We start from the raw sequence: 24291 nt of genomic DNA, 5'->3' as shown, positions 1-24291 counted from the left end.
GGACAAGAAAGCCGATGTCAGGGTTAACAAGATGATTGTAGGCAGACTGTAGCTTTTCGAGCTGTAGAAGATATGAGAGATCGCATGCATCCCGAGATTGACAATGTGCAGAAGTTGAGATACAAGAACCACGCCATCTCGGATAGGTGAGATGGGGATGGGGAAGGATGGAATGGCTGGGTCGCCGCTAAACCCGAAATCGACCAACCAACCCGGGCAGAATTCCAGTTGATTACCTTCCCGCCGTACATTGTTGACTCCAGTCAACCTCTCGCTCTTCCATCATGGTTCATTCCGCGTCTCACGCTTCCTGTCACTTTATCACTTTATCACTTTATCACTCTGCGTGTCTCTCTCTTCTGATCTCTCTTACGGTCTTACCTACTTACGCTTCCTCGTCCCCTCCTGAGTCTATGTACTAGCGAACACTAGTTGGGAAAAACAAAACACCCTTGCACGAACCACTTAGCTAAGTATTAGTGAGTTAGTCACATAAACTGACTAAAAAAAGGTAGCCACTACCTAGTACTGTGATCCAATCCATCCATTCGATCGGATACTCCCAGCTGAAATTAATTCAAATCGTCTTTCCCCTCCAGCTTGTTTGCTGGCTGGCTACTACTCTCACCTATTATTCCATCATTCCTTCCCCGGGCCCTTTTCTCCGTTCCCTCCCCTCCCCAAAAAAAGAGATCGGCTCCTGCATCGATCTGAATATTATCCATTTATCCACCAACACCACCACCACCACCACTCACTTACCACACATCTCATTTTTACTCACCATTACTCCTTCTCCCCCCCAAGTCGATACCTCGCCTGCTTCTAACATGTCACCTCAGCCTTGGTTGTGCCGGCTTGAACGCCATTGACTGGCTGTGCCTTGGCCCTTCGTCCTCCTCGCCCCCTCTCCCCCCGTGCGGAATTTTCCCTGCTCAGTTCGACGCTATCGTTACCTGTCGCGTTCGCTTCCCGACACCTCGGCCCTCCCACCCCCCCAACTCGATTCCATTCGCTATCAGCTCCCCTCGCGCGAATAGCACGCCTTCGATCCTCTCTCCCTCTCTCAGCATCCAAACCTCTATCCCAGCCCCATCCTCTTCGGCCTGTCAACTCTTCCCTGCATCGCTATTCTTCGATCGAGTAACCTAATATCTATTCTTGATGAGTGTGCATACCGACTCAGTTTCACACACTAGACCTTTCTCGCCTGATCCTCCTCATCCCCTCGCCCGGTTCTGACGTCTGCCCGGTTTTCTTGTCGAGTAGTGGGGTCTGTGTGAGTGAGTGAGTGAGTGCGTGAGAGAGCGCAAACGCGTACCATTAACCGCAATATGCCTACGTATCCCATTCGCCGCAGGCCTCGCGAATGTAAAACTTGCCTTCCATGTCGTGCCAGCAAAGTTCGCTGTGATCGCAATGTGCCATGCGGCAATTGTGTCAAGCGCAATTTCACCTGCTCTTACGGCCGTCCTCCTCCCTCGGCGTCTAGGCCCGGATCGCACCTCGCCGACCAATACGGCCCCGCGACCGCCTCAACAACCACTACACCTCAGTTTCTCCCTCCGTCCTCCCACCTCTCGTCCGGTCGCGATGCTCCCTACGGCCCCGACCCGGGATCGACCGGATCGACTTCCCAAGACGGCCTGCCGGAAGTCGTGACTTTGTCTCAATCGGAATGGGACGAAATCAACACCAAGATGCGGACTATGGAGGAAATCCTAGGCAGTCTGGACTCTTTGTTCCAATCCCATGGGGCGCGAAGAGCCACCGAACCCCGATTAGAGGTGTTCCCAGCGGAGGATGAGGTGTCTCCCACCTCGGAGGGGATTTTTGGTTCAACTACAATGAAGACTGGCTCCGTCCATATTGGGTCGCGATCGGCATTGATCGACATCTTGGATAAGTCGAAGAACTCGGAGGATACGGCACAGGCGCTGCCAAAAGAGGACCTTCTCGCGGAATTGGCCATGGGGAACGAGTCCGCCGCGTATCCGTTCGTAGATCTGTGGTCGTCCGACCCTTATACATTCAACATCGCCGGCGTATGTAGCGTGCTACCCGACGATGAACAATGCCGAAAGTAAGTCCACGGCCCCCGTATCCCCTGTTGTGAGTTGAACGACTGACCCGTTCGGCTGGCTAGACTGTTGAGATTCTATATAGACGTTGGTTCCGTGCTTTATCCGGTGCTGCCAGATGTTGGAAGACTCGAGGACAGTATGGAGCGCCTGTTGCGAGGCCGACAAGCTGCTGGTGGTGTATATCGACCGGATGCTACCGGTCTTGTTAAGCCGTTTGGCATGAGTATATCCTTTCTGAGTCTCCTCTTTGCCGTTCTAGCCTCGGGCTGTCAATTGTCCGACCTACCAGGCAAGGAACGCGAATTGACCTCGTGGGTATATGGTTCGTACAGCCTCCACCTCTCTTCTGTGACATGACTGACCGACTATAGTATCATGTGCTTATCACTGCTTGCGCATGTTAAACTATGTATCTCAGCCGACCGTAGAAATCATTCAAATCTTGCTGGTCATCGGGAGCGTCCTATCCTACAACATGAATGCAGGAGCCTCGTATACATTGCTTGGTGAGTGTTGTTTCTGCCGTGTCAAGTTTTCGATGAAAGCTGATTGTGGTTTGTAGGAATGACCGAGCGCATGTGTATGGTGCTGGGTCTGCACGTCGAGACTGCGGGATATTCACGGGCTGTGCAAGCGGCACGGAGAAGAGTCTGGTAAGGCGTGGATACCAATTTGCGAGAAACAGACAGCAATACTTACACACGAGATTAGGTGGGCGATGGCTTTCCAGAACAGCCATTTTTCCCTGGCGTACGATCGACCCTCGATCACCATGATCAGCCAGCCCGAGATTCCGTACGATCCCAAATCCATGCCCGGCCACCGGGGCTACTTCGAGACGCTGTGCCGCATCATCTCCGTTATTCTCGAGATGTTGCGAAATCTCATGTTCACCCATCATAGCCACCTCAGGTACCATGAAATCCGGGAGTTTAAGCAACGTATTGAACGGATCCTCGCTGAGGCAGCACCACACCTGCGATTTGAAGAACGCTGTACCACTCTGGCGGAGCATATTGAACGGACCGAGCTGCGACTGCATTCCTCGTATTTCATATCATTCATGTGCCGAGTATCACTGGATCCGGATGCACACATGGATGAGCAGCGGCGCGAAATCATCAAGGAGGATTGCTTGACCAATCTGAGCAACACGATCCAGGCATTCATTGAATTGCATTCGATCAACGCACATGCGTCCCGCACATGGATTAGCCTGCAACGGACGATCGCATCAGCTTTCCTCTTGGTAGCCAACAATAATGAGCGATTGCACCCGCACACGTGGGATCTGATTCAGAGACTGGAGGCGGCTTTGTCGGACCATGTGCACGGCGATGGCGAAGCTGATCGAAACAATCGTACCGATTCGGCCAAACATCTCGCCTCATCGCTCCGTGCCCTGCGCGAAGTCAGTGCCGCGTTCCGTGCGCACAGCAAGAAGCAGAAGATGCTATCGGTCCCGGAGACTGCAACGACCACACCGAACCTGTCTCCTGCCACAGTCTTCACTTCCCCGTCGCCGGCAGGGCTTGCCTCGGTAGCTGTTCCTGTCCCCCCGACCTATAGCGCGCCGTCCCAAGAGGGACATATTGACAATATTCTCAATCGGGTCTCGGATGTAATGCTTTTCCCCAACATGAGTACGGGGAACGCTTGAAATAAATGGGCTACTACGCGAGATTCACGAGAATCTTCATTAACCTGCAGCCGAATTCCCCAGTCGCGGGGCCATTGATTCTGATTTGTCCCTTTTGGACGATCCCGTAAGTGGACGCTCCCACCGTGGGAGAGCGACCGGTATGCCTGAAAGTCAACCGATCCCGATCATAATCGATCGGTCACAGAAGCAAGATTGCTCTGTGTCCATGGCGTCACTTTCCCCTGCTGTCTCAGGGCTCGAATCCCTGGTGAGCATGGGCAGTGGAGATGGCGTGTGTCTTCCATTCTGGCTGGAACCTGGGTATTGCCTCGGAGAGGGTCCGCCACTTGCGAGTAGTTAGAGGGGCCGAGGAGGAAAGCAGGAGGGAGGTGAAAGCCGGACATCGGCGGGTACTTGTAGTAATTTGAAGATAGCCAGCCCCCAGTCACGAGTATTTCCGGGAAGGCGTCCGTGTGTCTAGTGCAGTGCAGTGGTTCCTTGCCCCCTCCCACTTGGGTTCGTGCCGGCCTCCTGGACATTTGCATTGTGTTGTTTGTTGGTCTACCATTTTCCCAGTTTCCTTTTTCCTTTTTCCTTTTCCCCTGTCCTTTGTTTCAAGTACGGATCCGGGATTAGGCAGGCAGTGTCTGACCGGCCGAGTATTAACCGCTTCGGCCGAACTCAAGAGATCAGAAAGAAGCTGGAAGGGATCGCCCGATGTCCTATTCCGACAAAAAGGAATGAACGACCGCAACCTTTGGAAAAAGCTGTAGGAGCTGTTGATGGTTCGTGTGCTGCATGAAGAGAGCATGATGCCGCCCTTTCTTCCCCTTTTCTCCTCCCAACCCCCCATGCCATTTTGTCGAAGGCGGGGGTCCATTTTATTCTTATTCTGCAAATAATCATGACAATCATTGCGACGATCAGGTTCAATCAGTTAGGCCGGTGCCACGGCGGCGACGGGTTTAGGGTCTGCAAGAGGCGAACCGGCCGGGACTGAGGCATTTTCGCTTGTAACTACTGTACAGCACCACCTAGTGGACACAGCATGTCACAACAAAGATGACGATGGTGGTCATGAGTATGCGTATGAGTACGGAGTCCTTGGTAGGAGATGATGTGTACAGTACAAACCAAGCGAGATGAGAAAAAGGGCTAGAGTCGCCTTCGTTCTTCATAATTGTTATTCATCATAACCTGCGGAGCCATTCCCTCCTGTCTTCCACGTGCTCCAACCCATCCCATACGGTACGCACACCCATTTTTTGGGGGGGGGGGGGGGTTTGAATGATGACTCCCATCCATTCCTACCGGCCGAAGCGGCCCCCTCGGAGACATCCGGCGATAACTAAAGTGGTTTACCTCCGACCGAAGAGAAACTTTGTTTGTTAGATTAACGGTCCAACGGCGCTCATCCTCTCCATTCCTCTGTCGTGGGTGTAACTATAGTCCATTCTTGTTGCACGGAGGTGGTACGGTGATTATCTCCGCGGGGTCGAGTTTTCTTTTTTCTATACTGAGTACACAGTACTGTTAGGTAAGAGAGGGGGAAAGGGTGAAGGCACACACTCGGCGATAAGTTGTCTCTCTGGCAATTACGGTAGGTGTTTTTCGGATCCGAGGTGTCTGGCTGTCTGGCTGTCTGGCCTGATCCGATTGATTGATTGATTGATTGATTGATTGATTGGAACCTGGATTTCCAAACCCATAGGATCGATTATCCTGAAGGTTTATTGGTACTGAGAAGGTCAAGGTGGGATTATTGTGGAATGCCAGCATTTAAACTTTGGGTTTCGGGGGGGTGAGGGCCTGGCCCTTTCGGTGGATGTGTGGACTTTGGGTGGAGTGGAGGGTAGAGCTTGGAACTAGGTGCCTATATATTGAGTAACTTAACGTTACTTATCTATTCTTGGTCTCGGGGTGGTTTCTGCTATACATTTACCGAGTAGAACTGGGGGTGGTGCTGCACTTGCTCTCGAAGTTGGACTATCTTGCGAGAGAGCAGCGCAACAGGTTTTTTTTTTTTTTTTTTTTTTTTTTTTTTGAATCTTTGATAGTGATTCCGGACATCAACGAATAAAGTCTAAGCCGACATGACATTTTGCTGTACTATACTTCCGGGTTTAGAGGCTCCTCTCCCCCTTCTTTCGAGAGGCTCCCAGATCCCGGATGAGGATTTATGAGTATACTGTCTCTGTAAGTAGGTAGGGACACGCATCGACTGGATGGATGTTTCTGTCTTTACCTTTGGCACAAACTACCGGTACATGAAACTGCCAATAATCCGTTGATTGATGAATGGAAGAGACAAGCAGATCATGCCATTGTTGTTCATCTCTTGAGATTTCTTGAGCATTAATTAGAGTTGGGAAGTGACGGTAAGGCTGGATTGGATAATAAGGCAGCATGTGGCATGTTCTTGGATTGTGGCTGCTGTAGGTGCCAGGGACTATGGTACCTAGTCGTCAAGGGTTGATACCTTATCGATTTTACTGTAAGTGACCCCATTTAATCGAAGGTAGTTTTAACGCACGATGGCCGTTGTGGTGCGGCGCTCGTTGCGGTTGCGGTTGTGGTTGGCGGTTTGTGGTTGCGGGTGGTTTGGGTCCGGCTCGGAACTGTTTACCTTGTTTTACCTTGCTTTTCTTCAACTTTTTGCCTTGCACAGAGAGAACTTTAAGGAAACTGCTGATGGCGCTCGTCTCGAGGGTACCACTCTTCATCATGAGTCTCTGTGTATGGCTTCCCCGTGCTACCGTCCACCTAGTTGTTTGGTTCATACTAAACATATGATATGCAGAAGCTAAACGCAGTGGGGTGGGTATATTCTCTGACGTAGGGAAATCGGTAGTACGGCAACCAACTTCGCCGTTCTCCAGAACGAACGCATAAAGAAGCCAAGAGACCAACCAAGCCCTTACTCAAACAATCAACGGTTAGTCAAGGGGTATCAAGAGCAAGCCCCAAACAGGCTAGAAGGCCTGGATGGCTGATAAATCAAGAACCTCTCGAAAACTGGGGTAAAAGCGCCGAGCAACCCAAGAAGAAACACCGTATGATCCTCCGCCTCCTCCACCGTACACGTCTCTCGTATACTACGAGCCCGGTACTTCGGCCGAAGGGTTCAACCTTCGGATGCGTCAACGGTCGTGCTCGGATGCGAAAGGACAGTGAGGAGATGGGTTTCTCTCGGATGCGAAGGGGTTCAACCTTTCGACTCTTTCTCGAACGAAAGCATACGCATGGATGGTGGTGATTTGCTGGACGATGAGATCCGGCTCTATGCTGTGATGGGCTTCGGATATACTCTGTCTCTGGTGGTGGGAGGTTGAACCCCTTTGTTTCTCTTCGGCGCCGGGGGGTGAAGAGTATGACGTAGTGGGAGGGAGAAGGGGTGGTTGGTGTTTTCTTGGTGTTGTGTAGATGGAGGTAGGGTGGGAAAGGGATTATCCTTTGCTTTAGAGTATCGAGTCTTCAAAGTATCGAGTCAGGAGTGGGAGGGTTAACACTTGGAAGGTGTGTATGGGATGGCTGTGTTGAGATCTGGTGTGAAGTAGACTCGGTTAAGTTGATCCCTATTCTGGATGAAACTCAAGAGGTATTGAACCTGTGACAATTACTTCGAGAATTCTTTATTGCCTCGCTCTGAGGCATACTATGAACTGGCTGTGTGTGTATAGGCAGTTGTTTACTACCTTGTGAACGCGCCAGGATACTTGAGCTTCGAGAAGAAATGCAGGCAAGCGGCTCGCTCAGCGAAATGCTGGTCTGCTCTTTACACGTGATGTCGTGCTGCCTACCTTCTGCGGATGCTGCTGATCACTGGCAGGTACTCAGATATCTATGCCTTACTCTGCTGTCTGGTCGACTGGATTTCGATGGAACTGCTCATTTTTCTTCGAGTCACATACTCCAAGCTGAGATGATTTATTGCGCATATGACGCAAGATCTAGAGGAAATCGAAGCTCTCGTTGGCATGGTTAACAATTAACTGTCTCTTATCCAGTACAGAATACCTACCTACCTTGCCCACCTACAATGACAAGACGGTGACACCTTCATATCCAAACAGCAATCATAATGGAAGACGGTTATTGACATCAAGAGGCTGTGCACGGCCCGGAAGAATGAGCTTCTGAGCCAGATACACGATCTTTGTCCAAAGCGTCCAAGCGAAGTCGACGGCTTTCAAGAGAATGTAGGAGTGTGAGACCTCGGTATCGGCGAGAATGAAATCAACCCTGGAGTCTGAGGTGAGACGCTAGAGTTGCCTGCCTTGATGTTAGAGGTAGTATACACTTGCTAACATGGAAGCTCGAGTCGCACAGAGGTGTCTCAGCCCGAGACATGCCCTTTGCTGTTGGATATGTTGAATACCTTCAACTATTCACAAGCGATCTTCAAATAAATTGGTCAGCCTAAACACAACGCTGCGTGAGAGTCTTGAATGTTTTGACCAATTCCAACAAGGAGGATGGCTGCCTGAGGGTGCAAAGTGTGGAATACCCGCGAGAGTCACCTGCCTGCTCGCTTACTGCCGTTCTCTACCACCTTGAACTTCAATCCATTCTCCTTGTCACACCTCATGACGCTTTCGGAGGACTTATTGTTGCACTCAGCGCGCGATGTCTTGGGTTCAGCTCGGCCCTCACACTTCTTGTTTCCCGCTTTCATAAAGGTCGCTTGAGCTGCCTAGGTTGGTTGTCGCTTATAGGCTGAAGATAACAACCCCTCATCCCTGCTTTCCAGATTCACAGAAGATAAACTTCAATCTGTCACTTCGCTTAAATCTCTACCATGGTGAGCAGCCACTCTGTGAGACATTCCGAGATGTTTCCGAGGCGATTTCTTTTGCTGCTAACGCATGGTGCTAAGTATAGGTACTTGTCGATGCTACGGCTACAGCAAGCATCAGAAGAGAAGATGAACGGCCTAGTTGGAAGGCCCAGCAATCACAGTCTGTGTCGAAAACTGGCCTATTATGCAAGTCCAACATAGCCTAGCGAGATGCTGTCGGGAGAGGTCTATTATTATTCTTTATAAACAAGCCCCACGCTGTTGAACGATTACATCTCGATACTTCTTACATCGATGCCATGACTCAATACTTCGATTGCTTTGCAGCACAGATATGTCCTGATACATTTGTGACCTTTTAATTATCCTTGCATCTGTCCAGGGACTATCTACCCCGCAGAGTCTATCAACGCGGGACGCGATAAACCCCATTCTTGACTGCTGACTCGGATTCGCTGGAGATAATCGCAACAGTTCCGATCTCATCTTCATATCCAGGGCACGGTTACGCCAAGTCTCTGCCAGGCCCAACCACATGGGGTCATATCACTACGGGTTGAATGTATGGTTTCTTGGATCTATGCTAGATCTTTATAGTATCCAGTGATAGCATAAGCAGCACTTTCACCACTGCCTGTACCTTCTGATTCAGGCAGGTCCAACAGCAGGCTGACGCGATATATCCGACGGGTTTGTGATCCCAACAATCGGAGAGTGGTGAGAATGGCCAACAATACTCTCCGATATCAGCTAAGATAATACTCCCTCTTATGGTGGGATTGCAGCCTAGCTAGTTCCGAGCAGGGCGAAGGCGACAGGTATAAAGCCTTGATGCTGGCATAGCATCTCGTCTCACAACAGTCAGTGCTTTCTGCATCGTTGTACATCATGAGGCTAACGATTTCCGCGGCAGCATTGCCTTCATTGCTCCTTCTACCATGTCTCATAGGAGATGCTCTAGCTCACCCGAGACCAGACCCCAAGACGGCGTGGGTGCGTCAAGGTCGGGGAAGGAAGAGTTCCCCGCGTAACCTGCAAGTCCGTTCGTCTATGTCCTCATCCTCTTGCGTCGATAAGATTGCCACTGTGATCAGAGCGCCGAAGCATAATGTTTGGGAAGGGTTGACGGACGATGAGACAGCATTCGTTGTCAAGTGGCTCTTCCAGCAGACAGATTTGAACCTGACTGTCACGGAGGATGCCGGGGAGTGGGACAACACGATGTAAGCCCTCTTTTTCTGGGCATTGTTCGATCGCTAACAGCACCAGCACCCTCGTCGAGCTGATGCGGCCCAACAAGACGGATGTCTTGAGCTATCTCGATCACCAAGGCCCAGCACCTAGCCGTTATGCGCATGTTGTCCTTGACAACCGCGCCACGACTGACCCTCATTATGCTGATATTCTGGTGGGGCCTCTACCCATCACTAATCAATCGACCCCTACGTGGGAGCCACTAGAGTATCCTTACACGCGCAAGACTCACGGTCGTGTGCGCAATCTCGACGCTGACTACAGTACCATCTACTCTGAGTGGCTGTATAAGATTAGCGCATCTATTGCAGATATCACCCTAGACCTGTTCAATGGGACTGCACTGGGCTTGGATAATGACACTCTTGACATATGGGGGATTGACCCCCTCTGGCAGGATGACAGCCGGATCATCCGCTGGGACACATTCTGGAACATGCCAACGTATGAGTTCGACACCGGCAGCATCCTACCGCTGGGACTATTCTTCAAGTCCGACGTGACTGGGCGCGACCCTTCGCAGTGGAAGCTTGAAGGCTGGCTTTACAATGACGTCTTCTACGAAACAACAGAGGAATTCCGTAATGCATTCTTCTCACCCGGATTCGTCAAACTGAAACCCAACGTCGAAGGACCATGGGCACAAACAGACCAACGCGGCCCCGTACTTCCGCAAGATAAGCAGCAACCTCCTCTCATGGTAGCGCCGTCAGGAGCACGGTACTCTGTGGATCTTGACCGCAAATACGTGACATGGATGGACTTCTCGTTTTATATCAGCTTCTCTCGTGATACGGGCGTGTCAGTGTTTGATATCCGCTACAAAGGTCAGCGCGTGCTGTACGAGTTGGGCCTACAGGAGGCACTCGCCCACTATGCTGGCAACGACCCCATACAATCCAGCGTCGCGTATCTGGACTCATACTACGGCTTTGGACCGTATGCCTTTGAGCTAGTCAAAGGCTACGACTGCCCGGTCTATGCAACCTACCTCAACAGCTCCTTTTACGTCTCTGAAACAACGCACACGCACATTGACAGTCTTTGTGTGTTTGAGTACGATGCAGACTATCCTATCCAGCGCCACAGCACGTCCGACTACGTGAGCAGTACGAAGAACGTATACCTCACCCTCCGGTCCGTGTCCACTATTGGCAACTATGACTATATGACCAGGTGAGTCAAGCCCAAAACACGCATGCATCACTTCCATTAATCATACCTCCAGCTACACCTTCCACATGGATGGCACAATTGGCGTCGAAGTCCGCGCCTCCGGCTACATTCAAGCCGCCTACTACGCGCACAACGAGGACTTCGGCTACCGCATCCACGATGCATTGTCCGGCAGCATGCACGACCACGTTCTCAACTTCAAGGCCGACTTCGACATCCTCGGCATCAACAACAGCATCGAGCTCACCACGGTCGCCCCGGTCACCCGCAACTTCACCTGGTCCGGCGGCCGCTCGCGCAACACCATGGCCCTGGAGCGATCGATTCTAACGTCTGAAAACGAAGGCCGCTTCAACTGGGGTCCGAACGGGGCGACGATGATCCACGTCATCAACCAGGAGGCCCGCAACCAGTACGGCGAGTACCGGGGCTACCGCGTGCTGCCGGCGGCCGGGACGGCGCACCTGACGGTCCAGGACTCCAGCAATCTGGCGCACGCGGCGCACTGGGCCGAGTACGACATCCAGGTCACGCAGCAGCACGACCACGAGCCGCGCGCCGCGCATCCCTACAACAGCCAGGACATCTACGACCCGCCCGTCAACTTCGCCGAGTTCTTCGACGGCGAGTCGCTCCACCAGACCGATCTGGTCGTGTGGCTGAACCTGGGGATGCACCACGTCCCGCACACGGGCGACCTGCCGAACACGGTGTTCACGACGGCGCACTCCGGGGTGCAGTTCACGCCGCTGAACTACCTGCTGGGGGATCCGAGCCGGCAGACGGTGAACATGGTGCGGGTCAACTATGCGAATGGGTCGGCGACGGAGGTGAAGACGTTCGGGCAGGCGGAGGAGGTCTGTGCGGTGCAGCTGACCGGGATCGAGGAGGAGCTGTGGCGGTATCAGGGGGATGTGGTGGTGCGCAAATTCCCGTATGACCCGAATGATCCGTACTATGAGATGGAGGCGGATGCATGAGCATATGTCGATACTTTTGGATGGGAGTAGAGTCACATGCGGGCGGTTATGCCTGTTAAACACGGAGCTCACCAATCCACCCCTACCTCCCATCAAACCATCGAATAGACTCGCTTGTCGCGGTCAGATTATGTTCATGCTATCAGAACAATTGGTTCATGGGAGAATTGCCGAGGTACATGAAATCCACGGACCCAAGTCCAAATCCCCATACCCATGGTCGAATTACAAAGGAAGACCGAAGCACGGAGTACAGTACATAGGCCGATGTCATGGTGTGATGTACCGCTCAGGTGCGGGGAAATCACCAGCATGAATCTTCTGGGGTATTTCCCGAAGCGAGATCTGTTTCTATTTCCGGCAACCGGTCTTGATCCGCGGTCCCTTCGTCCCAATGATTTCAATTAGGAGGGGAAATCCATGGGTTTCCTGATGCTTCACACTAGAATCTTGAACTGTAACATGTTCACTGCTCAGACAGGAATAGCCAAGCTCTAATTAACCACACCGGATTCATCCAAGAGGTGGGGAAAGCCCCTCACGCCCACCAACAGCACAGTACAGTACAGTCCTTTAACCCTCCACTAGCCGCGGGAATTTCCACTCCTCTTTTTATCTCGGAGACGGTGGAAGGCTAGTTTGTAAGCTGATGTAACCTTCTCGAACTTGATTCGATCGATTAGCCACATAGCAGTCAAATAATATCCAGTGCATTACAGTACTGTACAACACCCTAGCTAATGCCAGTTGCGGGGTCTCTCTCTCTCTCTCAGAGTCCCAATTTAGCTGATGTGACAGACAGGACAGGACAGGACAGGGATACTGTGCACCCCAGCCAGTCAGAATCCCAAGCCTGTTAAGATCGCCACGGCAAGAAAAGAGGGGGTTGCTGCATAATTGCTTTTGCTTGTCCTTCCTTCTCCGAACGTTTAGGGCTGGAAGGGGGTGAGGAGAGGGGGGTATATAAGCTTACAGCTGAGCTTCCCGCGGAGCTTCACTATCTGCCCACACACACTGTACAGTATAGTACAATAGAGTACAGCACATACCGAGTTGCTGGCTGCACTGAACCACCCTCTACCCCTCAAATCCCCAAGATCACAGCCCAGCCCTACCCAGACAAAATGCCCCAAGACCCCCAAGACCCACCCCAAACCCACGACCTCGACGCCCTCGTCGTCGGCACCGGCTTCGCCGGTATCTACGCCCTGCACACCCTGACCCAAGACGGGCTGCGTGTGCAGGCGATCGACCAGGCCCGCGACGTGGGCGGCACCTGGTACTGGAACCGGTACCCGGGGGCGCTCAGCGACACCTGGAGCTATCTGTATCGGTACAGCTTCGACGCCGAGCTGCTGCGCGACTACCCGGCGGCCAACCGGTACTCGACGCAGCCGGAGATCCTGGAGTACTTGAAGCATGTGGTGGCGCGGTACGATCTGCGGCGGCACATGCGGTTCGAGACGGTGATGGAGGGGGCGGCGTGGGATGATACGATCAAAAAGTGGCGGGTGCGGTGTCGGGACATTTCCAAGACGGACGAGGGCAAGGGAGAAGTGCAGTACACGTACACGGTCCGGTACCTGGTGACGGCGCTGGGGCTGCTGCACGAGCCGGTCATCCCGGACATCCCGGGCCTGAAGGAGGGCGTGTTCCAGGGCGAGGTGGTGCACACGGCGGCCTGGGACCCTCAGACGTCGCTCGCGGGGAAACGCGTGGGTGTGATCGGGGTCGGCTCGTCCGGGGTGCAGGTCGTGACGGCGATCGCCAGCCAGGTCGCATCCCTGCACGTCTTCATCCGCCGGCCGCAGTACAGCGTGCCGGCCAACGACCGGCCGCTGACGCCCCCGGAGCGCGCCGCCATCAACGCGGCGTACCCGGCGCTGTGGGCGGACGTGCGCGCCTCGCACCTGGGGATGGGGTTCCCGGAATCGTCCCGCAAGTTCATGGCCGTGAGCCCGGCGGACCGCGAGCGGATCCTCGAGACCCTGTGGCGCGAGGGCAACGGGCTGCAGTTGATGTTCGGCGGGTTCAGCGACCTGACCACGGACGCGGCGGCCAACGCGGAGGTGTGCCGGTTCCTGCGCCGCAAGATCGCCGCCGTCGTCACGGACCCGCGCAAGGCCCGGGTGCTGACCCCCACGGAGCCGTACGCGCGCCGCCCGCTCAGCGACGCCGGCTACTACGCGCAGTTCAACCGGGCCCACGTGCACGCGGTGGACGTGCGGGCGCACCCGATCACCGCGGTCGAGGCGCACGGCCTCCGCACGGCCGACGGGACGCTCTACGAGCTGGACACCCTCGTCGTGGCGACCGGGTTCGATGCCCTGGACGGCAGCTACGCGCGCGTGCACATCCGGGGCCGCGACGACGACGCCGACGATCTCCACGAGCGCTGGCGCCGCACCGGGTCCGCGTGCTATCTCGGCTGCGCCGTGTCCGGGTTCCCGAATTTGCTGCTGGTGTCCGGCCCCATGGCCGCGTTCGCCAACGTGCCGCCGCTCACCGAGACGAACGTCGAGTTCCTGCGCGACTTGATCCGCCGCGCCGAGGCCATCACGCGCCGCACCGGCACCCAGTGCGAGATCGAGGCCACGCAGGCCGCCGAGCGGGCCTGGACCGAGCATTGCGATGTCACCGCGCGCAAGACCCTCTTCGCCCAGGCCCCCTCCTGGATGTTCGGCGCCAATGTCCCCGGGAAGCGCCCCGCCAGTCGGCTGTATTTCGGCGGGCTGGGCCCGTTTCGCGCCAAGTTGGCGGAGGTCAAGGCGTGCGGGTGGGTCGGGTTTAAGGAGCCGTTGGGGACGGCGGGGGTGTTGCGTTCGCATTCGCATCTTTAGTGATGGGGGGGGGGGGGATCGGAACGAGCATCACCAGCACTCACACACAAGCCTTCACTCTGCATCTTATCTCCATCATCGCCCTCGTGAACCGTACCCGCGATACACCCGACATTACGGGCTGCGGTGGACCGTTGTGGAGAAGGTAGTCTTCATGGAGAGAATGGCAGGGAGTGAGCTGCCAGTGGCGGTTTACCTTGCGCCTTGAGTGTTATGGTTGTGTCGCGGTGGGGATTCTGTAGCGTTAGTAGAGCAGGTGGTCATTGTGGTGCTGCTCAGGACTTTCCACAAGATAGCATTGAGACTTAATCGCATTCAATACGGCCAGAGAATTTGACGAAGAGTGGTGATTGTGATTGTGATTAATGATTCTAGAATATCTAGATATAGTATCATGGATATCATCCCTGCCCGCGGGGCTACCCACTGGGTCCCGAGGCTCTCATAACCATTGCAGTACATGCTATCTATCGATGCATCAGGTCTGCGCTTGGAAGTAGCTGTAAATGCTGTGAATGCACGGGCGGTGTATGGAAATACAGAATTAAAAAAAAAAAAACATCGGTGTGAATCTCTGATCTGAGTATCTTGTGCTCGTCGACATAGCGTCTTGAGATCCTTGTTTGCTGGATGGATGCAGAATCGGTTCACGGTCTTGTGTCACTGTTTTGTGTAGCCGTATCCTTGGTGATGTCAGAGTCATATTTCAAGGCGGGTTGCACAGTCATCATTGTGCAGTCACGCTGATCGCAAGTCTAACTGCGCTTCGAACCGGTTGGATCCTCATAAACAATCCGCGGAACCACATTGAAGTCCGGCAATCCCGGGACAACCTCCGGCTCATCGGCCTCGTCCTCCTCCTCCTTAGTATCAGCAGGCACCGAGCTATCGCTGGACTCGGTCAATTCGAGGGCCGGCGAGGGCGTCCCGCTGGCCTCGTCTTCCACGTGAACCACCGTCGGTTCGTCGTCCGATCCACTACCATCCACAGAATTCTCCAGACTTCCAGAACTCGGGCTCGGGGTCGCCGCCGCCACCAATCCGTCCAGCGACAGCGACTCATCGTGACTGACGCTGCTCCGCTCCGAGGTCGACAGCGAGCTGCGCGAGTTCGTGTACGACTGGGGCAGCCCCAGCGCGGCCGCCACCGCCGCCTCCTCGTCGGGCAGCTTCGACACACTGCTGTCGCGGCTGGTGCTGCGGTCGAAGATATGGCTCCCGCGCCGCTCGCTCATCTCCAGGATGTTGTTGTACCCGCGGCGGGTGGGGTCGGCCAGACGCTTCTTCTTCTTCTTCTCGCGCTTCGTGGTCGGCCGCACCACGATCACGGGGATCGGCGACTGCTGCAAGCAGTACTTGGAAACCGAGCCCGGCAGCAACCCCTGCACACCCCCCAGATTGCGACCCCGGGTGCCCACGATGAGCACAGCCGGCTCGTAGATCCGGATCATGCGCTGGATGATCTCCTGGACCTTGCCCACCGCCAGCTCCAGCACCAGGCTGATGGCCTTCTCGTTCTGGCTGTTCTTCTGGATCACCTGCTCGAACAGCTTCTCCGCCTCCTTCCGGTATTTCCCTGCTTCCACGGCGGCGTCGCTGGCGATGCTCGAGTCCTTCTCGACCGCACGCAGGCAGACGATCTCATCGCCGTCGTCGACGAGCTCGTCGATGAGCCATTCCAGCGCGAAGTCGGAATAATCGTTCTGATCGGTCCCGCATAGGAAGGTTCGACTGCGACGGGTGGACTGATAGCCTTTGTGTTTGTAGTTGAGGGTCAAGGAGAAGTCGGCCGCATCCGGGTTGTCGAAGGTGTCGAACGACACACCTCGCTCGTAGGTTCTGAATTTACATTAGTCAACAAAGATAATCTAGGCACGTATCATGAAGAATGTCTTACTGGGGTGGTGGAGGAGACGGTCCACGACTGGGCGACGGCTTGATCTCCCGTTCGGTGGAGGTGACGTCGAGCTGCGGGCGCGGTCGGTGACCTGCAGCGCTGACGGATCGACGATGCGGCAGCGGCTCCGTGCCGCCAACGTTGAACTGAATTGACTTTCTCTGGGAACTCTCAGCTCGATGTGAGGATCGAGGCTTGCTTGTACCAGCGGCTTGGCTGGCGCCGCCCTCGGGGGATTGCGACGACGGGGAGGGCATGCTGGCGGTTCGAGTGGGAGCGGAAAGCGAAGGGAAGGTGGCAGACGACTCAGGCGCCTTCTGGTGGTCGGGATTTCGAGTGAATAACAAAAAAGGGACGAGATGATTCAAAGTTAACAACCAGTCGGTCGCTCAGCCACCGTGAAGCTCAGCAAGTTCGGCGAGTGGTACGATGCGGGAGACGCCGACCATGGTTTGGTAAGAGAGGTCGTGATGCAGGGGAAACTCCCGAGCAAGTGTCTGAGACCGGCACGCTCGAGGATGAGAGAATGAGATGGACCAAAGCGGGTCTCGGAGCTGGCTAGCTTGAAGCTACAGTGAATGACTTTGCACAATAGCGCCGGATTGAATTAAAGTAGAGTGACAGGCAGCAAGCCGGAAGCAGCTGGAGGGGGAAGGAGACGAAAGGCGAAAGAGAGTGGAATAGGAGGAGGCCGGGCGGCGGCATGATGGTCAGGGCGGGGCAGATGGAAGGCGGTCAGGAGGAGGAGGAGCATTGCCGGCGGGTCACGTTTCCCTGCTGTCACTGAGTGACCACATGCGGAACAAAACTCCTGCCACGCGGAGGCTTCAACTTTGCATCTAGCGATTCCCCCATTATCGTCCACTGACAGACAGCCATTACAATCCCGTGATCCTCTGGCCTGACCACAATGGTCATCTTATCTCGCTCTATATGACCAAAAGAGCAAAAGAGCCGGAATGGAGAAGTAGGAGGGGCATAGCTAGCACCATCCGAGCCAGCCCAAGTATATATTTTCCGAGCTATGTAAGCGCAACCAGCAGACCCTCAGCTTGGCCAGCCGGTCTGGAACACATAGTGCCAGACTGCCAGCGGAGACCACAGCGCGCCATTGCGGCCTGAATCCAGACTCAGTATGTTTTGGCAGGTTTTTTTTTTTTTTTTTTTTTTTTTTTCTGGTCGGATTTTTTTTTCTCGCTCCTTTTTTATTTTTTTTTTTATCATTCTTTGGTTTGCTTTTGAAAAATGTTTGTTATTTTTTGGGTTTTTTTTTTTTTTTTTTTTTTTTTAAACAAAAGAACAACTCGAACGAGGGTCTAGATGGGGCAGAAGAGTCTCCAGCTCAACCAACTCTAATAGTGCCAATGGCAGCAAAACCGGATCTAAAGACGGTGAGGGATTACTCGGTTTTGACTTGATCCATCGATCGTTTTCTTCTAGCAAAAGCAAGGAAGGAGATCAATCAGATTCCGGATTCCAGGAACCCAGACCAGGCGGGTTGACAGGGACAGGCGGAAGACGGAAGACGGAATCGAGTAGGTTCAATTCAGTCAGGGAAAAAGAACCAAGAGCGATCGGCGGTGATCCTCCGTGCGGATCGATCGCCCTTCAGCCATGTGATCCGTCACGGGGCGGTGAACTCGGCCTGGATTGGCAAAGGGCCGCGATCGGCACTGCCATCCCGGTCTAGCCAGCTGCCCAACTAGCCTCCCGGATGGGGCTAAGAAGCGGAGTCAAGTCTTTTCTGCTCCTGCGACTAGCAGTTTAGTATGTCCTAAGGAAGTTACTGATCACTTCGTTATCGTTTGCCAATGCTTGACACATCAAAGCAATGATTACAGGCAAAGGATCAGTTGAAAATTTTTAGGAATTCATGTATAATGTGGATATGATTATGTTCTATATATGCAAATTCATCATCTCGTCTCAGATGCCTGAGAGGCCACCGTTATAGTAGGTCATGTCGTGGAATACATAAACAATCAGAAAAATGGGGCCGACAATATATGCGGCCCAACGGTGGGACCAGGAAGAAGACAGAGATGGGACCCGAATATATGGGCGGGTATGAGAAGAGAGAAATCAATGCCCAAACGCTCGGGCATGCAAACAAAAAAAGGGGGACTCCACCCCCAATGCCAATATGCCATCCCAAAACAATGCTGAATCATGATGATAGGAGAGAAGTGATTTTTGGTTTCAGAAAAAAAAAAAAAACGCCGGACCCGCTATGGTGGTGACAACTTGCCCCGAGGTAATAAAAAAAGTTCTTCCAGAAACAATCCACGACGAGGGTATCACGTATGATAATGGTACAGAGAATGGAGGATCAGCCGCTGCTGCAAGGTACGATCAATAAGCTTCGAGCATCGCACTTGGCGCTGGGCCGGGAACGTAGTAGCCATTCTCCAGATCAGTCGGGGAGAGAGGGATTTCCGCGGTTTGCGGCTCCTTCTCGTTGAATGTTTCCAGGGTTGGTTGAGGAGGTGAGGGGGGCATAGTGTCGTCTTCCGACTCTCCATCGGAGTCGGACAGCAGCTCGGGCGGGGTTTGCCGGGAAGGTGAGCGGGTCAGGGTTAATTCTTCTAGATCCTCCTCATCGTCGTATTCAAAGTCGGAATCAGAATCGGAGTCGTAATCCTCCTCGATTTCCTTCTCGGTGATGATGGCCACCGGGGAGGGAGCCCGTCGTCGCACCGGACTGTAGGTAGTGGGCTCATACTGGTCTTCGTCGTAGTCGGAGTCATCCTCGCTGACGTCGGAGTCGGCGTCAGAAAGGTCCTCGGGATCCCAGTCCTCCTCCGGGTCCTCAACGACCGTCTCGGCCCATTGGATGTGTCGAGGCTCGGAGTGATGGGAGGTCTTGGTCACACCGCTGACAGTCTGGTTGAACCAATGTTCTTGTTCACGTTCGGCATCAGCCAGCTCCAGCATGAGCGAGTCGAGGAGGTTGGCGTGGCCAACCAGAAGGCGGAGATCATGGTCCGCCCGGGAAGCTTCACGGGTGAGCTTCTTGCGGGCGGTGTGGGCGAGATAGTAGGTTTGAGTGATGCTCATTTTCTTTTGTTGGCGACGGCGGGCCAGAGAGGTGAAGTAGGAGCTGAGAGAAGGAGTGGAGGAGGGAAGAGAAGAGGAGGAGGAAGGGTGGGAGGAGGGAGTAGAAGTAGAAATTGTGGGGGAAGCAGGAGTTGCCATGGCGCAAATCTCCGGGAGGGCCGTGTTGATGTGCTTGCTAGGGATCGCCGAACTTAGAGGCTTAGAGGTGACTCGTTCGCTTTGCGCGGCGCGGTGACTCAGGCTGCCTTTCCTCCTTCCGGCGGTCGACCTATCGACCAATCAACCTTACGGCGGATGGCGGGGCGGTGAGTCAAGGGTCGCTGGTATCGCTGGTATCGCTGGTATCGCTGCAGGCGGATCAATAATGGATCGCAGCAGCAGCGCCTTATCTTTCAGTCTAGTGCGTTTGCGACTGATGCAGTGTGCAGACGCAGACAGCTGAGAAAAAGACTGATATCTGGGTGTTGTCGAGCTGGTAGGGGTTCCTGGCGTCCCAATGTCTCCACTGACAATCATGCACTTTCAATAGTCAAACAGTAGTGGCCGGCGGGGAAAGATGGTGGATGGATGTGTTGGTGGTGCGTATGTCGTGATGAGAGTGATGTAGTGGCTGGTTGCGGTCTGAGGTGGACAGGCGAGGATTATTAGCTATGTGTTGTGATTGAAGAAAGAAGAGAAGAAAAAGGACATTTCGAGATGTACCAGGGAGATAGGGATTGTTTATGATATATCCACTTTCTAGGCTGATTCTTTTTTTTTTATTTTCGGTGCTTGTCATCCGCTATTTCCAATCCCCGTTTCTTACTTCCTTTTTTTTTCCCTTTTTTTTTTACTCATTACTCTGCTCGTACTCCATCTAAAGTCCGAAAGGCGCGATCGGACGTTCGGCGACAGAGCATCCGTGGATCGGAAACTCCGTCAAGGAAAGCCGGATCCACCATCGAAATTCTGCCCTGCACCCAAAATCCCTGCCCAAGAGGGCAATTGCTATGCTCACCGCCCATAACTGAGACCAATAGTTGCTGTAAACCAGTGAGTCACGTCTGGGCGCCGCCTGCTTATTCCCGTTCTGGGCGATTCAGCAGCTTGGAACTTTGAAAGGAAAAAAACAAAAAAAAAAAAAAAACCTGGATCGGGTTTCCGATGACCAATCTTTCCGCGCCGTTGTCTCCGGCTGAGCAAAAGAGAAAGGAAAGAAAAGGCTCCCAAGCTAGAAAATTCCAGCAGGTGCCCAGCACACCTGCCCTAGCAAGATTACGATTACTCAACGATTGTCTGCATTAGAAATCCTGACTGCAATCACCATCATTATTCATCATCTTCACTCTTTTGGCGTTTTCACGCGCCAAGTGTCAAATCTTAATATTTCCACGGTTGATGATCAGTCCAGGGCACCCATTTTATTAATGCTTTTATACTCTGTACAGTCGATATAGAGACTATACAAGATTTGAGGTACTACCCCCATTTACTTCCCCCCTCACTGCTAATTGACTCTTTGACCTTTTGATTGATAATTGAATTGATTCCTAAGCTCCTACCTAACACGTAGGTTTTCAGTCCCCTAACATCCGAGTAACCAGCCTCACGATAGTTGTTGACCCTAGTTGGGTTCTTGCGGACGGGATCCGTGACCCGTCACAAATCAGTTCCCCACCCGACTCAAAATTTTCTTTCCTGCCGGGCGCAGAGAAGGAATCTGAGGTACGGAGTAGCCTATCCGAAATGCCCCCTTCGATCCCCAATCCCGTTTCGTTTGTCAGCCTCCCAGGGTTCTCACGATGAGTAATCTCTCTCTAACAAAAGCCGAACTGCTATCCAACTCCGTCCATGCCTCTTTCCAGTAACACCCCTGTACCGCACCATTTGGGACATGAATGCGAGAAGGAGTTATGACTGAAAACGGACAGGTAAGCAAGTCCAGTAAGTCTCGCTCGGTCGGGTTTGGGAAGTAGTGAGTTGCTGCTGCTGCCCCTGCGGAGTTCAAACAACAGAGCAGCAGCACAGTACAGCACAACACAGCACAACAATCAATGCAATTCATATGCGAATACGACGGCTTTCCCCCCCCCCCCATCAGGATCCATCGCTTGCCGTAATTCCGCTTCCCACTCTCTCTGCCTGCCTTATTTTGGCCCCTACCCTAATCACATACTATACTCACTCGTATACCCACTATCACTCAACTCGTGTTTGCAGATAATTTAGCAACTATGTGGAGATAAGGGAACTGATTTTTTTTTTCTTTCTTGTCTATCGCTTATTATTCATACGCATCTACAATCCATCCACGTAGGTCATCTCTCACTTCCTTATCATTCGTCACAAGGAGATGTAGAAAGGGCACCCAATGAAATCCTCACCAGCTGCCACATTTCAAAACCCGTCAGTCACGCCTTAATGTCGAGGGCAAAAAAAGGTCTCGAGTCCATCCATCATCGCTTCGGCGTCATCCATCATCCCTCATCCCTTTCTTGGCGTTATGCGGCTCTCTCTCTCCCCCTTCCTGCCTTCATGTGTCTGCCTCTCCGCAAGCGCCAGCCCATGCTATGCTTGGCAGGTCAGATCGCCCGCGAGCGAGAGAGGGGGCACGCCATCGCGCATTTTCGAGGCGAGACAATTGGCTTTGCGAATGCGGAGGTAGACTTCCTGCCCAGAAGGAATAGTGTCGACTAGTGTGTACCGTGGGGAAAGACTATAGAGCTGAGCTGGGGCTGGGGCTGGGGCTGGGTCTGAGCAAGTACAGGTACACTCCGTGGAGTCTCCGTAGTATGTGTACGTACGACGTACTCGCGGTAGGGATTGATCGTCCCTTGGGGGCCACTATCACTGAATATCCCCCTCGACAAACGTGTCGGCCGCTTGGCAACGACTCAAAAGACCTGAAACCTCAGCGGCAGGCAGCGAAAACCCCCCTGATCTCTTGCTTACATGGCTGTGCAGGGTCAGAGTTACCCGAATAACATGTAGCCCGCGCTAAGTGGCTGTCTCGCGTGTAATCTGCTGGGGAGCGGTGGGCTGTAGTAAGTTAGTGGCTATGAGCTGGGGTCTGGGCTGACAACGGAAATCGCCTAATCCGCGACCCGAGCGGGAACTGCTGAGGCTCTCTCGTGAGGATGGTGAGGGTGATGATGACTCGAAAGACCATGTGTTGCTGTGGTTAGGGAATCGAAGCAATAGTCGATAATCTGATGATCTATCGTCTATCTGAAACCTCCCCCTCGCTGCCTGCCCGGCACAGCACAGCCCCTCGAAAGGGAAGCGGAGCAAGTGCGGAGAAAGATAGGCGGACGGAATTCCGGGACTAAGCCTCACCTGGAAATTATGCTCATCGGTCATGTGACCCTGGTGCCCACCATGTCGGCGTGACACTCGGAGATAACAGATCTCCATTAGTTGCGTTGGAGTTTCCCCCACCAAAAAGGCTATCTGTCTGGCGAGAGCAGCCTCGATCAGGGCATCGGGACAAACAATGATGGCCATGATGCCAATGATGGGGTCAATGACGAGGGGGAACTGTAAACAGTCTCCGCCGTGCCGCCCTCCTTCTTCGTCATCAACATTCGCCATCGCCATCGCCATCACACTGCTGGAGCCCACGCATTCCAACGATCATTGATCATCCATGATCATCGCAGCCCACTGTGGCAGAATTGATTCTTCAGACTATACGCAGAGCAAAGAGTCTGGAGCGGGCAGCAACTCCATTCATAGTGGGGAAATGACATGGCGGGGGGGAGGGGGGAAGGGGGGGGGGGCTTGCATAATCCTCATTCATGTCCAACAAAACGAACAGCAACCTCATCTTCTAGCTATCAACCACCCAAAATGACAAATTGTTCTAGACCAGAACGTACGCAAAACCACGGCAGCGCTGGCACCTAGAAGCTGACAAAAACGACGATCGGATCACCAGAACCTTAACTTTCTGATTTGATACCACACATCACCGACCATCGGGAATCCTGAGTAGCTGGGTCCAAGCTGCAAACGTCAATCCATCATCACAGTTTCATCCCTTGGATCCCTCCCCGGGTTTACTGCCTGACATCTTACATTTCCACAGGCAGGCTTATCACCACGCGAAGTGAAGGCAAAACAAACATCCCAATAACAACACTCCACATCAGCAGGAGCAGATTCGCCTCCCAGCAGATGCACTGCAATACGTCGACGATTTCGCGATCGTCACCGATAAGGATAGGCAGCAGCACTCCGTAGACTTTGACTTACGGGTAGTGTAGATAGGACGACACCACTAACATCATCATCGTACCTCGCCTCTCTCAAGGTTGTTGTCCTACCTCATGAACCACGATCAACCTGAAGATCCCGCTCGAATAGTACACAGTAATCACTTTGAGGTTGTACACAAATAACCATATGAGACGGATACGGTTGCTGCTGTGTAAACTGCAAGTCAGTCAGTAAGGCCAGTCCTTGACGTCACGACCTGACCCTTGGCCTCCCTCCCCGGGCTTCTTGACCTCATCGTCGGGATTTACGGGGGATGACCATACAGGGGGTGGGCGATCATGATCCGAGATCCGGAGCTACAGTGAG

General features: G+C 53.4%; 7 protein-coding genes across 7 annotated transcripts; 4 read left to right on the top strand and 3 right to left on the bottom strand.

Annotated features, from left to right (window-relative positions):
- Positions 1 to 1334: 1334 nt before the first annotated feature.
- On the top strand, positions 1335 to 3744 carry BO86DRAFT_302809 (cellobiose response regulator; the record flags this gene model as incomplete). Its single annotated transcript, XM_025667546.1, has 5 exons — positions 1335 to 2083; positions 2147 to 2406; positions 2456 to 2590; positions 2647 to 2737; positions 2796 to 3744. 5 exons carry the CDS (start codon positions 1335 to 1337, stop codon positions 3742 to 3744), a joined length of 2184 nt encoding a protein of 727 aa, XP_025532572.1.
- A 3402-nt stretch (positions 3745 to 7146) lies between these two features.
- Positions 7147 to 7889, top strand: BO86DRAFT_116710 (uncharacterized protein). Its single transcript, XM_025665965.1, has 3 exons — positions 7147 to 7324; positions 7438 to 7732; positions 7800 to 7889. Exons 1-2 carry the CDS (start codon positions 7311 to 7313, stop codon positions 7709 to 7711), a joined length of 288 nt encoding a protein of 95 aa, XP_025532571.1. The 5' UTR covers positions 7147 to 7310; the 3' UTR covers positions 7712 to 7732; positions 7800 to 7889.
- Positions 7890 to 9412: 1523 nt separating this feature from the next.
- Positions 9413 to 11934, top strand: BO86DRAFT_302060 (putative membrane copper amine oxidase; the record flags this gene model as incomplete). The annotated part of the gene is made up of 3 exons (XM_025667518.1): positions 9413 to 9747; positions 9794 to 10954; positions 11007 to 11934. 3 exons carry the CDS (start codon positions 9413 to 9415, stop codon positions 11932 to 11934), a joined length of 2424 nt encoding a protein of 807 aa, XP_025532570.1.
- An 868-nt stretch (positions 11935 to 12802) lies between these two features.
- Positions 12803 to 14774, top strand: BO86DRAFT_353208 (flavin-containing monooxygenase; the record flags this gene model as incomplete). The annotated part of the gene is made up of 1 exon (XM_025669518.1): positions 12803 to 14774. Exon 1 carries the CDS (start codon positions 13059 to 13061, stop codon positions 14772 to 14774), a length of 1716 nt encoding a protein of 571 aa, XP_025532569.1. The 5' UTR covers positions 12803 to 13058.
- A 755-nt stretch (positions 14775 to 15529) lies between these two features.
- Positions 15530 to 16928, bottom strand: BO86DRAFT_302362 (universal stress protein; the record flags this gene model as incomplete). The annotated part of the gene is made up of 2 exons (XM_025667524.1): positions 15530 to 16613; positions 16672 to 16928. The coding sequence occupies 2 exons, from the start codon at positions 16926 to 16928 to the stop codon at positions 15530 to 15532; spliced, it is 1341 nt and encodes a 446-aa protein (XP_025532568.1).
- Positions 16929 to 19023: 2095 nt separating this feature from the next.
- Positions 19024 to 19728, bottom strand: BO86DRAFT_302766 (uncharacterized protein; the record flags this gene model as incomplete). Its single annotated transcript, XM_025667542.1, has 1 exon — positions 19024 to 19728. One exon carries the CDS (start codon positions 19726 to 19728, stop codon positions 19024 to 19026), a length of 705 nt encoding a protein of 234 aa, XP_025532567.1.
- A 2801-nt stretch (positions 19729 to 22529) lies between these two features.
- BO86DRAFT_115849 (uncharacterized protein) lies at positions 22530 to 23468 on the bottom strand. The gene is made up of 2 exons (XM_025665964.1): positions 22660 to 23468; positions 22530 to 22610 (listed from the first exon to the last, which is right to left on the bottom strand). The coding sequence occupies exon 1, from the start codon at positions 23308 to 23310 to the stop codon at positions 22705 to 22707; it is 606 nt and encodes a 201-aa protein (XP_025532566.1). The 5' UTR covers positions 23311 to 23468; the 3' UTR covers positions 22530 to 22610; positions 22660 to 22704.
- Between the last annotated feature and the right edge of the window lie 823 nt (positions 23469 to 24291).

Source organism: Aspergillus japonicus (assembly GCF_003184785.1).
Source record: "Aspergillus japonicus CBS 114.51 unplaced genomic scaffold BO86scaffold_3, whole genome shotgun sequence".
NCBI classification, from domain to species: Eukaryota; Fungi; Ascomycota; class Eurotiomycetes; order Eurotiales; family Aspergillaceae; genus Aspergillus; species Aspergillus japonicus.
This window is presented reverse-complemented; position numbering and strand designations above follow the sequence as displayed.